Source organism: Bos mutus, chromosome 10, assembly GCF_027580195.1.
Source record: "Bos mutus isolate GX-2022 chromosome 10, NWIPB_WYAK_1.1, whole genome shotgun sequence".
In the NCBI taxonomy this organism is placed as follows: domain Eukaryota; kingdom Metazoa; phylum Chordata; class Mammalia; order Artiodactyla; family Bovidae; genus Bos; species Bos mutus.
The window spans coordinates 94760289-94776481 of NC_091626.1; the positions used below are offsets into that span (position 1 = coordinate 94760289).

General features: G+C 37.9%; 1 protein-coding gene across 1 annotated transcript in view; it reads right to left on the reverse strand.

Moving 5' to 3' along the window:
• NRXN3 (neurexin 3) overlaps positions 1–16193 on the reverse strand; it is a 1738078-nt gene that overhangs the window by 44185 nt on the left and 1677700 nt on the right. The window contains 1 exon segment of the mRNA XM_070378549.1: positions 13907–13985. Within this exon segment, the coding sequence (XP_070234650.1) occupies positions 13907–13985 (79 nt within the window).

A 16193-nucleotide genomic window follows, 5' to 3' on the forward strand; every position in this document is an offset into this window, starting at 1 on the left:
ATAAAGAATCTGTCTGAAATGCAGGAGATACAGGAGATGTGGGTTTGATCCCTGGGAAACCTCATGAACAGAGGAGGCTGGTGGGCTGTAGTCCATGCAGTTGCAGATTCAGACATGACTGAGCATGTGATGGATGATGGATAAAACGGGCAAGAAGGATTCATCTATTTAAAAAAAAGCAATGAAGGACTTCCCTGGCAGTCCAATGGTTAAGACTTCACCTTCCATGCAGAGGGTGCAGGTTTGATCCCTGATGGGGGAGCTAAGATCCTATATGCCTTGTGGCCAAAACACTAAAACATAAAACAAAAGCAGTACAGTCACAAATTCGATAAAAATTTTTTAAATGGTCCACATCAAGAAACATCTTTCAAAAAAAAAAAAGAAAATGACTACAAATTCCTAACTTATCAGATTTTTCTAGATCAGGGTTCAGCAAACTTCTAAGCCCAGCTTGATGTCTGCTTTCTCTTTTTTTTTGGCCACTTTGCACAGCTTGTGGGATCTTAGTTCTCTGACCAGGGACTGAACTCAGGCCCTTGGCAGAGAAAGTGCGGAGTCCTAACCACTGGACCCCTGCTTTTTAAAACTAAGTTATATGGAGTCACGGCTACAATCATTCATTTATGTATTGTCCATGGCTGTCTCTGTGTTACAGCAACAGAGTTTGGTCGTTGTCACTGTGAGACTCTCAAAGTCTAGAATGTTTACTTTCTGGGTCTTTAAAAAAAAAAAAAAAAAAGTTGGCTGGTCTTTGCTCTGGGTGATTAGGCTGACAATTTGAACAGACAGCAATAAAATACTGCCATACCCCTCTTTTAGTAAAATGGGGTATCTGCTTCAAAGCTAAGATGAAAGCAGAACTCGACAGCAGAGTCCTCAATCATTTTCAACTTTACAAATTTTCCAGTTTAGGCTTCCAGATTGGTCACGATGGATATAACTTGTAATGAGACCCTCAGATGCTGAAGCAAGCTACACTTCCATTGTCAAGAGTCTAATAAAAGCAAGCACAGCTTTCAAAAGGTACTTTCTATTTCATTGTGAATTTTAGTTCTCAATAACTCCTTTAAGATTCTTTGCTTGCATAGACAAGTCAAGGGCCTAGAAATGGTTTGGGGTTTTTTGTTTTGTCTTCATTTTTCCTTTTTTTTTTTTTAATCATTTGAGACATAATGCAAGGATGTGGGGGAAATGAAAGAGAAGATAAACATATGAGTAGGAATTTAAGAAATGTCAAGAAAGGGGCTAAGGGAAGAAACGCATCCTCTCAGATACACATTCACTTACTCTGTTGCTTTCTATTAGCTGTAACGTCTAAAACACTATGGTCTGAAGAACATAATCATCTTGGAAATGAAAACACAGCGTCTCACCAGGGTTCTCACTATGAGCATCTATTCTTAGAGTCCTACATGGTTTAGTCACTAAGTCATGTCCAACTCTCACGACCCCATGGACTACAGCCCGCCAGGCTCCTCTGTCCATGGGATTTTCCAGGCAAGAGTACTGGAGTGGGTTGCCATTTTCTTCTCCAGGGGATCTTCCCAATCCAGGGATCGAACCTGGGTCTCCTGTACTGCAGGCAGATTCTTTACCAACTGAGCCACCAGGGAAACCCTCTTAGAGTCCTAACATCAGTTAGAGGTGGCTGTTACCTGATCATACATTCTCAACAGGTCTGCTGATGAGCAGTGAGCTAGAAGCCCCCACTGCACAAACTATTACCTAGGTGACATCAAGAGGGACTAATCTCATGTAAGTGATGGTTTTCATCCTGAATACTAGAACCATTTCATCTCGCAGGAAGCCAGGGTAAGTCATTTAAATCATAGTTGTTTGGATAAATTATCATTAAACAGTTTCATAACCTCCATCAACCAAGGTTTTCATAGCTTTTCAGATGCACAATAATTAATCCATCTAACAAGTATTTACCAGACATTTAATATACTCAATACACAAACCTTCTTTCATTATTATTACAGAGGTAGGTAGCTATATATATATATATATATATATATATATATATATATATATACACACACATCAATGAAGAATACTATATAATAAGAGACAGTATTAATGTAGTGATTCCTGTGTGGATTTGGGGCCAAGCTGGCTTGAGTTCAAATCCCATTTCTCCTGCTTCCTTCCTGTGTGGAACATCTGTTTAGCTCCTCTGTGCCTCAGTTTACTCATCTTTAAGATGGAGATGATGATAAAGCCCCTCATGGGATTGCTACAGCGACTAAAGAAGTTACCAATGTAAAGTATTTAGAGCTATACCTGCCTATAGTAAATGCTCAATGAATACTTAGTGAAGGAACAAAGATGGGGCCGTGGAAAACCTGAAGTCCTAGACATGACTTCAAGGGACTTCATTCAATATTACATGTGCTGTCACTGAAAGCTGACCAGAGGGGCAAGTAAACCTGACATTAAATCAAAATTAAAGGTTGTATCATCAGCATCTCAATCAGAGACCCTATCTCGTCAAACTAGAAATGCTAATAAGATCCACGCTTTCCTTTTTAATTCCCAGATTTCTCAAAACTCTTTCACAAAGCAGCGATTAAGCATCTAATGGTAAAATTGGTTTTTTTAGCTGTACTTTCTGTGATACAATAGTTCTCGTGCTGTTTTAAGTATGAATGTGCTAGTTTATGATAAACTGTGGAAGGAAAGGGCACTGATACATTTCAAGCTGGTTAACCATCATGCATCAAGTGCTGTAACGAAATAAAGTTCCTTGTATTTCAAAAGTTAGAAAAACATAACTAATAGGATGATGCTGCATATGATAATTATGTGCTAAGAAATGCATCTATTATCGTCTTTCCAAAGCTCAAGAAACAGAATTTGGAAGCCTAAGAAATATCCTGTTCGTATTCAGTGTTACTAAGGGAGGAATTTTGGGCAACTCTATTTTGAGGAAACAAAATTAGTCAAAGCTCCATAAACGAGCGTGTCACAGTTCTAAAATTTAGTGCTCTAATAAGTGTTCAAGCCCAATCCTCTGTGCACACTGCAATAGAAATAAAAGTTAGCCATTTCCTAACAGATCTGGGGTTGAATCTTACCTCGCCACTGTGTGCAGGTATGGAACCTTGGAAAAGCAAAGTTTGTGAGTCCCGGTTTCCTCAATTGCAAGATGGCCACAATAGTTTCTACACCGTAACAACTGAAAATGAGATTTACATAAAAATACCACGCTTGAAAGCACCTGGCATAGCATGGTGCCTGGGCCGGTGCCATATTAGAGCCAGCGCATGATCTCTGATTGCTACGTTTTCAGGAATTTTCCAAGTCGGTTGTTAAAACACAGCCATAACCGAATACCTTAGATGAAAAACAAAGGTAATAAAAGCTTAAAACCCATTACTTTCTAATTACTTTGCTGTGTTTTACGATTATGTATGCTCTTGAAATCCTTGATATCTATCATATCTGTATGGTGAAAGTGTGTGCTCGTGAGCATTACTTCCTAATTCTGAGTTTAATATTGTCATATCAGTGGCTTGAAATCAGCCAGAGTGGGGATATTTTATACGACAGAAGTGGCCACACACTACAGATTATGGTTGTGTGTATCTACATGTGTGCTGGTTGTATGCATTTATGAGCACACTGCTATATCTGACTGTTCAGTAATACCCTCTCCCTCCCCCCATCCTTCTCGCCTCTTTCGATTCCTTCCCCCACTTTCTTTACCTGCCTTCTCTCTTTCCTCCTTCAATCTCTCCCTTCCTTCCTTCTTAGAAAGTTCTTGGTCCACAGAGCTCACAAATTTCCCCTTCCGTTGCCCTTGTTCTACACCCTTAAGAATAGCAAAGGCCTACACGGACATGACTGAGACATCTCATCATAAAACCATCTGCCTTGAAACACTTTCTCTTCTTCAGGTTAAAAAAGATGGACTTTTTAATCACAGGACCCTATTTCAAAAATCAGTCTAGCGATTCATTTTAGACCTATTTTATACTCTTGTTCAACCTCTGTGGGTAAGGAGACGGCAGTTGTTACAAAGATTCATTTTCACACTCTTAGTATTAAACAAACCAAAGCATTCCAATTTAGGCAACAAATTCCCTAGGTATTCACAGGTATGATCCAGTATCTGAATAATTACCTGGGTACTTTCTTCCACCTCTCTCTCAAGAAATTCAGACTCAGTTCTCAGAACTATATCTACTGTGTACGTCTTATTCTTTGGAAAGAGAAAAACAAAACGCAAAGAACTTGGGTCTGAGTTAAAGTGTTGGCTCTCTAATGCTTCCATGAATTAAAAAATAAAGTAAAATATATATCATTTGACTCAGAGAGATCAAAAGATAATCTTACCTTGAAATATGCATGAGGTGGAACCAGTGAGTTTTTTTTTTTCCTTTCTCTTGGATGACTCGCCAAACACATTTATATTTTAGGTTAAAATACATAAATAAATTTTATAATCAAGTACTTTCATATTTCCGCAAATTCCTCACTGATTCAGGAACAGACACTGCTCCATGTAGCAAAAATGATAATGCTCCTCAGTCACATTTCCTGAAAAATTTTTCTTTTGATCTGTTCCTGAAGAAAACGTTTAACTAGAAGATTGGTATTCTATGGGAAAATTCCTTGGAAATTTGCTCTTACACGAACTCCCTTTAACAGGAAGATTATTAAATCATGCCAAAGAAATCAACAAGGGTTTCTTATTGTTGTTCACGGGGTGGCTGTTTAGCTATTATCATTAGTAGTTTCCCATTGCAAGTTTTGCCTCCTTAGCCAGGTAAGAAGCGCAACGTACGACTTCCAGATGCAAACCAGTTATCAGCCTTACAATTCGACTGAAAATTTGTTTAGCTTCTTTGTGAAGTTCCCTAAGGGCAAGGTTACAAGTAGAAACAATAGGGGAGTGAGAGATAAAGGGAGAGGATTTCAAACCACATGTTACAAACAGAGAACAGAATCACGGAACGACACCAGGACAGTGGACTCCAAGACAAGATGGCAAGACAGATGTGCCAGACGAGACACACGCTTGACCGCTGTGCCAAGGAAAGCAAGCACAAGAACAGAACCAGACAGAGATGCTGCGAGAGCAGCTCTTGGGGCTGCTGCGTGACCCCATGGAAATCATAATAAAAATGAGGACCCATGAGATTGTAACTACAAAGGAAAGTTACCCCCACGACTCATACACTGGACTTGCTGGGTTAGCCTGGATGTGTCAATTGGATGAAACACAGGAGATGGCGTCATGACAGCCCATGCACTGGTGATGGAGGCCATGGTTAGTTGATTAGCTATAGAACTGTCACGGCATGCCACACAATGATCCTGGGCTTGTCCGGAAATAAAAGATACAACTAATAGTCTATATCCGCAATAAAATTCTTTTTATGCCATCTGAAATTTGTGGAGAGGGATGTTTTATTATTATTATCTTTTTCTGACTCACTTGTCCTTTTTTCAATAAAATGCATGGTCATAAAGGGGAGAGTAAAGGCAAGTGGCCTGGCAGATATAAGGAAAAATAAAAAGGAGGAAGGAAGAACATTAAAATAAAAAAATATATATATATATAGTAGAAAGAAGAGGAAAACAAAATGTTTCATTCTTTTATACACAACTTTCTTGGATTTCATTGGGGTTTGTTTTGTTTTGAGCATAAATACTGGAGGGAGACACTGAAGGGGGAAAAATTCGAGATTAGGATGGCAAGAAAAGATTTTGTTGCCTTTGTTGATTTGTATATCTATATAGCTCTCAGTATTGAAAGAATAATGACTCATTAAAGTATAGCAATGAGTTAAAAATAGCCATAATGACCAAAATACTAAATATGAATCAAAACAAAATAAATTGAACCACCAAAAATTCATGCGGCACAAGATGAAGTGAAACAACAGAAAATGTTCTTCAAATATATACAAAGTATATATCTATTTATATATATACACAGGGGTGTGCATATATGGATAGATATATCTGTATAATTTTTTCTCTCCACCCCTCCCAAAGATAATTGAATTATGGAATCATCATTATAATTATGATAAAGAAGAAAACAAAAACCTAAAAAAAATTAACATGCTTTTTTACCAAGTTAAAACAGTATCATGCGTGTCTATGTTGGCAGATGTAAGAATGATGCTGTGAATTTCTGTGTAAACACATGGGTGATGGCAGGGGCTGTTGTTAATCTCTGTTTCCATTAGTCTAATACAACATACTGTGTCTACATATATAAGGAATGATAGGCTACATATTTAGTATACACGCATACATAAATATATATATATATGTATACACAGTATGTGTACTGGGGCTTATGGGAGAAAAAACAGAGAACACAAAGAATCAAAGAAAACCCATTAAAAATCTCTCTTTTTAAAACCCAATCCCTCTTTATTTAATCGTTTTCTCAGGGAGGGGGGACTTGCTTAATGATTGCATTAAGCTCACTCCTTATCAACTACTTGCATTGGCATTTGAAATCAGGAAGTTCTCAAGAGTCTGGCTTAAAATTCTTTCAACCTGCCCATCCTTTGCTTATTACCTAAGAAGCTCTAGGTAATACTGTATATGTTCAGCACTAATTTTTCAATCATAATGAGTCAGAAATTCTGTGCCCCCAACTTAAGGTGTAGAAGCAAGCTCTCTGGGGTTAAATGGTGCTTCGCAAGTTGACATGCTGTGTGATTTTTCCTGCCTGACCTTGGGTGGGTATGCTAAGTGCGGAATTAGAGACCTCTGCTTCCAGTACTGATAACATTCCAGGCATTTCCATTCATTGTCTACATTGTTTCTTTTCTTTTTACCCCTCCTTTCCTTTTATTCTTCTTAGTTTTGTATCTGACTTCCCTAATAGACTATGAACTCCTGGAAAGGGTCTCCTGTTTTGTTTTCCTGGTATTTACTCTCCTGTCTATACATAGTAGTCACTAAAGATTATCGCATAAATAAGTGATTTATTAAACTATCAAATGGAAAGTTACATGTTGATATTATTGATCTCTTTTCCTTTTCAACATCACCAAAAAATCTTGGGTAATGGAGATAAACAGAATTTTGTTTTCATTTGAATCGTTTTCGTTATTAGATTTATTTGTTTTGGTTATAAAATCTATGATAATGATAAATCCATGAACACATTTTATGTACACCATTCCTGTACTATCAAGTGCCTAATTGCCAATTAGTAGATTTTTCTATACTTATATTTTTATTCTTGTTCTAATTTTCAAAGCATTTTACCATTAGGGATTTAAAGGCCACATATTGCTTAAAAATTAGATTGGGCTAGGATGCAGTTGTGGAGAAGGCAATGGCACCCCACTCCAGTACTCTTGCCTGGAAAATCCCATGGACAGAGGAGCTTGGTAGGCTGCAGTCCATGGGGTCTCGAAGAGTTGGACAGGACTGAGCAACTTCACTTTCACTGAAGGAAATGGCAGCCCACTCCAGTTCTTGCCTGGAGAATCCCAGGGAGGGGGGTGCCTGGTGGGCTGCCGTCTATGGGGTCGCACAGAGTCGGACACAACTGAAGCGACTTAGCAGCAGTAGCAGCTGCATGATGGAGATGGGTTATAAAAAAGTAATACAAATTATCACTAAGTGAGTTAATGAATAAAGACAGAAACTATCCCATTAAATTAAGAATGCTATACACCCATGAATGTAATCTATTTAAAAACTGGCAGGACTTAGACTAGGTCTACATATGTGAATAGTTGCTTGCTTTATGTACATTGGACATGTATTATAGCTCAGATCTAACACATGTCCACAGTCAATAATGATTCCTTAATGAAATTTACATCTATTTATATTCCTCTTCCCAAAGCTAAAGTATTTCTAAGATTACTTCTATTTTACCTTTATTCAAAATATTTTTAAGCAGACCCTAAAATTCAAGGTGAATTCTGGGCACTGTGATACTCAGACATTCCTACAGCATTTTAAAACTATAATTTTATTTATATTTATTTATCTTTGGCTGTGCTGAGTCTTCATCACTGCACGGGCTTTTTCTCTACTTGGGTGAGTGGGGGTTTCTCTCTAGGTGTGGCGTGCAGGCTTCTCATTGTGGTGGTGTCTCTTGTTTAGAAGCGTGGGCTCCAGGGCACGCGGGCTTCAGTAGCTGCAACACGTGGGCTGAGGAGTTACAGCTCCCGGGCTCTAGAGCACAGTCTTAATAGCTGTGGTGCACAGGCTGAGTTACTCTACAACAAGTGGGATCTTCCTGGATAAGGGCTCGAATCCATGTCTCTCGCACTGGAAGGTAGATTCTTTACCACTGAGCCACCAGGGAAGCTCAATGGCATTTTATTTAGGCATTTACTATTCTACCATGCACTGAATAGCAACATATTCTCTTTACCAATCATGAGTTTCCATATGGAAAAATCTAAAATTAAATAAAAATCAATTTCTTTGTAATAAAAATGTACAAGTTGATAACTCTTGGAGCTTGCTAGAGCCACTAATGACAAAATGCATTTCTGTAAACCCTGAAGATTATCAACATCCTAGTTAAGGTTGATAATCAGCACATTTATTATTTTTCCTCTATGAATTCTGAAAAATAATGCTCTCTTTCTTCCTATCCTTTATTAGAAAACTATTACTGTCTTAACACTTCAGTTGCACTTTCCACAACGTCCCAGCAAATAAAAACTCTAACGATTTGGTGAGCTTTTAACAATTCAGTGCCAGATTTTCATATTATAAATACTTTACTGATGCACCTCAAACTGATAAAGACTAAGAACCCAGTTCCACCTGGAGAACATAAATATGGGTAAATTCTTGGTGTTTCACCAAATTTAAATTTCCCTATAATGAGTTGGATATTATAGTGTGACTAACAAAGAGGAACAAAGCAGCCATAACACCGAATGCAAATGTGAGGATTGTAGATTTGAGGAGTAAAAATACATCTGAGAATCACTCTGGGAGTAGTAACTATTTTGTGATCTCAGATTATTGTCATTAGTTTAAACATCTCCCTCAATTCCACCGTTATGGAAGTTGTTTAGTACAGTACTATTGATGGATGAATGTGTTTCATCTTCACTTCCTGTTACTGTCTGCCCTCTGGTGGAAGTGCTGGTCTCTTGAGATGTGATCAAAGGACATTTAAGATCAGTGGAGGCAAGAAACCTGGCTAATTGACAACTAGAAACATGTATCCCTGGATAATGGCTGGATGAATCAATATAGTTGTTAATTACTGCCATACCCACTGCTCAGGTGTAAAAGGCATTTCTTTTTATTTTTTTTTTCCTCTGCTCTATAAACCCTGCTCCCAGGATTTTTCCAATCTTAAGATCACAAAACACAAAATTCAGACAATTGGTAGTTTTTAATTATGCAAAAGCCAATCTGACAATGCATTCATTTTGATGGTTTTTTATTTTTTTCCTAAAGATGGAGACACTAGGCATAGAAGTTGGGAGAGGGAGAGAGAAGGAATGAAAAGTGAATTCCATCACTTTGAATTTTAGAATCCATTCCCATATTTTAGATCATGGAGGCAATCTTACTAAAGATCTTAATTTTTATTTGACTTCCACAATCACATGCTGCTGCTGCTGCTGCTAAGTCGCTTCAGTCGTGTCTGACTCTGTGTGACCCCATAGACGGCAGCCCACCAGGCTTCCCTGTCCCTGGGATTCTCCAGGAAAGAACACTGGAGTGGGTCGCCATTTTTTTCTTCTCCAATGCGTGAAAGTGAAAAGTGAAAGTGAAGTGGCTCAGTTGTGTCTGACTCTCTGCGACCCCATGGACTGCAGCCCACCAGGCTCCTCCGTCCATGGGATTTTCCGGGCAAGAGTACTGGAGCGGGCTGCCATCGCCTTCTCTGTGAGAGAATCCTATTTCCTAGCTATTTGAATTCATAGTTATTTGAATCCTCTCCAGCTTGTTTATTTTGTTGTTGTTGCTGTTGTTGTTGATTACAAAGAGGTAATCAACAATGAAATATGCATTTACTGCACAATTTAATATCAATAGAAGTATAGTTGGGAGGAGAGGCATTTATATGCAAAGACACAAATCTGAACTATTAAATACTTCTTTTGTAGGGGACACAATTACTGTTTACACATTAGGAAAGATAAAATCCTGATCCTCAACTTCAGGTACTTAGATAGCTATTCAAATATTCTGAATATTTTTATTGCTACAGATGGACTCATTATGATTTTATAGTTCACAATTTCAATTCTGGGTTCTCAAAGCAAATGTTCAGAAAATGAAATTTTCCCTGCAACTCACTATAAAATGGTCTAATTCTCAGCAAAGGAAGGGATGTAGTAGAGAATTGTTTTTGCTAAAGAAATGTGGATTTTGTTAGGGTGATACTTACTTGTATGAAATCATATATTTTAAATAATTCAACAGGTTTCATTTAGTTGTTTAAAGGGAGATGAAGAGAGAGGTATGAAAAATCTCCAATTTTAATTTAAGGTTATGAGGTATTTTGAGAATCATATAAATCCAGTCAGCAAATAGTAATTGAGATTTCACTCTGTGCCTTGCTCTCATGATTTAGCCTTTTTAAAAAACTTATTACGTATGTTCCAGCAAACACATACAGAGAAAATCTGAGATCTAATGGATTTACGAGGTTTCTAGACTCATCGGCCAAGCTAAAAAACTGTAAGTGGTCCCTAAACATGATATGACTAAGCTACACCAAACCAGGGTGATCCCTAAATGCCAAAGTGGGTTGTCAGTATAGAAGTCATTCGCTTACATCTGGCTCAAAACCAGCAGCAATAAAGTCCATTTTGTTTTAAATAAAATTAAATAGGAAAAATCATTTCATTTAAAATTTGATGCCCACATGAAAACAAAAGTTGTTGAATATAACATATACTAGACTGCCCAAATTTATGAAAAGCAAGAGCATCTAATGGACCTAAATTAATCAGGAAAGAACTTGCAGAAGTGAAATGCCTTATAACTGAGAGAGCCTAGAAAATTATAAATTGGCTAACACAGAGAAGATAAGGTAATTTCAAGTATGACACAAGATTAGCCAAAGTTAGTGTATTTACAGTAAACATCAGGTCTAGAAGAGAATAAAATTTTAGAAACTGAGGTAGTGAATTAGAAGGTTCAAAACTAGAATTTTAATCGCAGTATTTGCATAGAATCTCAGGGCTAGCAATTTACTTCAAAGTTATGTAAAAGTCAGCATTATCTACTGTTGCATGGGCAACAGAAGACTTCTCTTCAGGCAGTGCAAAATCTAGCCATGGAAACAACTGGTTTGAATGCTTCTGATTTTTAATCTTCATTATTTCTGGAAAATCTGAAGGCTATAGAGATATTTCTCATACAATGCTAAAAAGAACTTGATAGCTCTATGCATGTAATCTTCATCAGTATTAATCAGGCCCCCAAGGCAAAGCCTCTGCATCAACAGGAATATCTATCTCCTTCTTGCATTAAATATGCCTCTGACTTTTCCCCTGTGCATCTGAATCCCTTACCAGGAATACTTTATAGAGTTAAATTTAGAAAGAAGAAACATTCATTCTTCAACTGTGATCAGTTAAATAATCCTGGGCAAAGGATATTAATACCAGTCTCTTAGCTGGTATGTTAACTCCTTTGGGATGGGCTCTCTGTTACCTGCTTTATTTATATATTCCCTCCCATCCTCCCTTGCAGAACACAACAGATTGTTTTAAAAATTGTTTTTATTCCGCTACCTGCCCCGTGTAATTATATCACTCAAGAAATGCTGGTATTGAATTTCTGTCCTCTGCTTTTGAATCAGATGAAACACCTGCATAGCCACTAAAAAAGAAAACGGACTTAGTCTGGGGCTTTTCAGGTTTTGGCCTGTTTATGTTCGATACCAAATGGTAACCAAATTATACTCACAACCTGGGGAGCTGCAGGTCTCATGAATCAGAGATCTAGAAAAGCCCTCTGTCTTCTGATGGATGTTGCTATGGAGATGTCTGTTGTGTGTGTGTATGTTCGGGTGTGGAGGTAGTAGGGAAGACAGGCGTGATGATTCAGAGTGATCAAGTCTGGATTTTATCATCTAAAGATCTGATAAACATTGTTGCATATATATAGATATCACTGCTATGAAAGCAAGAAAACCAGATAAAGGGTAAATAGGGAATCCAAATTAAAGTCTAAGTATCTTAAATTATTGGCCCCAATCAATTAATTTAACATACATCTTGGAGATCATGCCATATTCATAGCTAAATTCTTAATATCTTACACATACCTGGCATACACCAAGGACCCTCAAAAAATATTTGTTGAACTGAATTCTGCGGGAGAGGTAGTTTAGATAGTAAAGCTCTATATTATATTTTACAACAGTTCATTTGTGAAAACCCTTAGAACAGGAAGGATTCAAATCTGGAGATGCACTGTATCCTGCCTGAGGGCTCAGCAATATTTATTAAATGAATGAATGAAAATCTGTTCTGGTATGGACTGGAAGAATCCTCCCTTTATAGTTAAAACTTCACTTAATACCATATTATGACTCAAAGTCTGAAAAAAAATCTGACTAACCAGGTCACACTTACTTTCCTCCCACACAACTGAGCTTCCAAAGAAATGGAACACACTCCAGAAAGAAAAGGCCCGACATATCACTGCTTTGTCCCTATGCTAAGAACAGAAACCCAGAGAACTTCCTGTATCCAAAGCCACTTGCAAGACACCAAGCAGTCAGTCTTCTACAAAATCTGTAAATCATTTTAGGATAACAAATGAAAGATTTTACTTTTGTTATACTAATATTTTTTCATGAATCTTAAATTTCTCTAGAATTAACAAACAACAACAAAAAAAAATGTTTAACGGCTCTCCTTTTCTTTTAAAGAAAAGGAAAATGAAAATTAAGTAACCCGAACAATCAACTAGAAAATTCTATTTATTTCTCTTAGCCTTTGAAGAAATAAGATCCTAACCCAACTCCAGCTTTGAAATGCTATTAAACATACACAGAAATTCGATGATATCTGTTCTCTATTATATATATAAATGTAAATTTTTAACTTATAGCAAGTCTCAAAACAGACGACTTGGGAAAGTTGATAGGAAATAATTAGGGGCTGCAGTTGCCTACTGGACATTATATCGTATATAGCTCACTATAAAGAAAGACCATAAAACATTGAAATGTATCTGGGTGCAAATGGGGAACACATTGAAGCTGCTAATTGCCAAAGTCCTCTCAACTTCAGCACAGTAGATACATTTTGAAGCATCACAGCCGTTGACATGGCATGGTTCTGTACTAATTTTGTGTTTACTATGCTATACTGCTGCACAAATTCTCTAAACACACAATGAACAAAATTAGTATAAATATAATACCATGTTAACTGCTGTTGAAATCCCATGGAAAAAAAAAATGTTTTTTGGTTGTTTGGTTTTGGTTTGGTTTTGTTTGCCACTTAAGAGTTAGAATAGTTCATGAGGATTAAATGACTTTTGTGGCTCCACTTTGGCTTTATGTTTTTGCTTTTTTGTTGTTTTTGATGTCAATCCAATATAGAAGTCTTCATGCCCTCACCCCCTGTCAATTTCATAGATTCCACTGGCTGCTACATATTTTCTGTTTCTTCTGGCGGTTAATCTGGGTGTCTAACTGCTCACTGTTAAGTCCTATTGAGTTTTCTTTAGCTAGTCAAGGAACTGACTTTAAATTTCCCCGGGGTCTTATGGCTCCTTCCATGGGATTTGATGCTTTCGACTGCACAGTGATATTTATATATGTATTTGCATACATATATAGATATAGGAAATACACACACTAACACACTATAATATATATAAAACACATGTATATTCACATATATGTATGTATTGTTTTTTGCAAATGAAAAAATAAAGCAAGCAAAACAAGACTGACCTAACCTACCTGTACTCGGCTCGCATTCAACGAAGTCTTCGTCATCGCTTGAACATTCAGCAGATGAAACAAGGTCATCTGATGTTGGCTGTGCGTGTCAAAGAAAAAATAATGAGATGGGGGCAGAGAGAGAGAGATAAGGAAACCAATGAACAAAAGCACCAAAGACTCATCATTGTGTCCTGCCTCCATCACCATTACTGTCTCTCTTCTCTAAAGAGGGCATGCTGTAGGGTAGAGAATTTTAACTCCTGTGTAGCTGTGGATGGCTCTGGGTCCAGACACTCTGGGTGGGTCTCATGGGAAGCTGAGTAACCCAAGGTGGTTCCAGGAGGCTCAAGCCTATCCCATCCCTGTAGATCACATTTGCAGCCTGACTCTATCCTGACTTTAATTTCAATTTTGAGAATCAGAAGGGCAGGAGAAGGGCTATTGCAGGTGGTGGCAAGAGAGCAAGCCAGCACAGAAACGCTTGGCAGTGTGGAGAGAGTTTCAGTGCATATGGTGTGCAGTCTCAAGTGTATGATTTGGTGGTCGCCAATCCATAGGCTGGCGTAATTAATGAACGCCGCGGAAGGCAGTCTGTTCGGGGATAGCATAATGACTTCTCTTGCCATCAGCGATTTCTTCATGTAATTGCTGCAATTAGCTGAATTAGTAATGTGGACCAGCAGACAGACACTACAAGACAGCCTCTGGACACAGGTAAGGCTGTATCTGAAAAGAGCACAAAATTTCTGATTGTAACAGTGGTAATTCAATTTGAGACTTTTTTTTTTTCTATTGAATCCTGAAGAAATTACCCAAAGACAGGGAATCTGCTGCTGCAAGAAATATAAAGGACTGTGGGCATGGTCAGTGAGAAGGGCCCTTGCTAGACAGTAAATAAGACTACTTTCTGTACCTGGTATATCCTACATGCACGATAAATACTCTTTAAATCAACCCATCAATCATTAATCTACAGCTCTCGTCTAAAAACCAAACTTTTGCCCTACTTTGTGCATGAGTATTCAAAACACAGCAGTTGTTCAATGAATGCTCATTGTTTTCTACTTTCTGATGTTCATAGTATTAACTGACTTGCTAGTCTTATTATTCCCAAGGCACTGAAGTCTCAATCCATATTCAAGAGGAAAAGCAATTACCACTCAGATGCTCTGCTAGACACATATACAGGCTTACTAGTTATAGTTATTACTAATTAATGAGACACAATTCTCACACTGATCCTTCGGGACAGGGATGATTATTATACTTTTAAAGAGAACTGAAGTTCAGAGAGGTTAAGTGAGTTGCTAAAAGACTCACAGCTGGTAAAACACATAGTGAAGGTCTGAACACGTGCATCTTATTTAAAAGTGGCATTTGTAGCTCCTGTAGGCTTCTTGCATCCCCTTCTTACAGGATGCTATGGACCAAACTGTGTCCTCTCCCAAATTCGTATATTGAAGTTCTAACCCCCTTGTACCTCAGAATGTGACTGGTATTTGGAGATGGGGTCTTTAAAGAGGTAATGAAGTTAAAAGGAGGTCATTTGGGTAAGTAAATCCAACATGACTGCTCTCCTTGCAAAAAGAAGTGATTGTCTCACACACACACACACACACACACACACACACAGGAGACCATGGGAAGGCACAGGGGAAAGACAGCCATCTATAAGCCAGGGGAGAGGCCTCAGGAGAAACTGGACCCCTGACAGCTTGACTTCAGAATGCCAGCTTCTAGAGCTGTGAGAAAATAAATCCCCCTTTTTTAAGCCACTCTGTCTGTGGTCCTTTGTTATGGCAGCCCTAGAAAATGAATACGCATGACAACCTATAAGCTTAGTGTTTCCAGACAATGTCCTTCTTGAAATAGACATAAGAGGCATAGGATCGCTGAACATAGCAAAGCACAGTAGAAAAACCACATTAGGTAATTGATTTCGCTTAATTGACAGCGGCAGAGAGGTGCCTTAAACCACGTTCTTGATCTTTATTCTACACTTGTCAAGGAGATACTTCAACCCCTGCTCTCCTCCTTAAAGTTAATAGAAAACTATTTTTCAAACATTCTATTTTTATTTTCAATTTTCAAGACACTAGTGACATGTACATTTCACTTCCAGCAACTGACGCTGGCATTTGTATCCTGGAGCATCACTATTTGTGTCAGAGATCATAAGCTCACTCTTCTGGAGTTTCTGGCGGTGATAGGGCCAGTACATGTCCATTTCCCATCATTTAGGGAAGGGAGGTGGTAAGAGAATAAATATTAGCTGTGCAGATGCAAAGGTTAAATATAGGGGAAA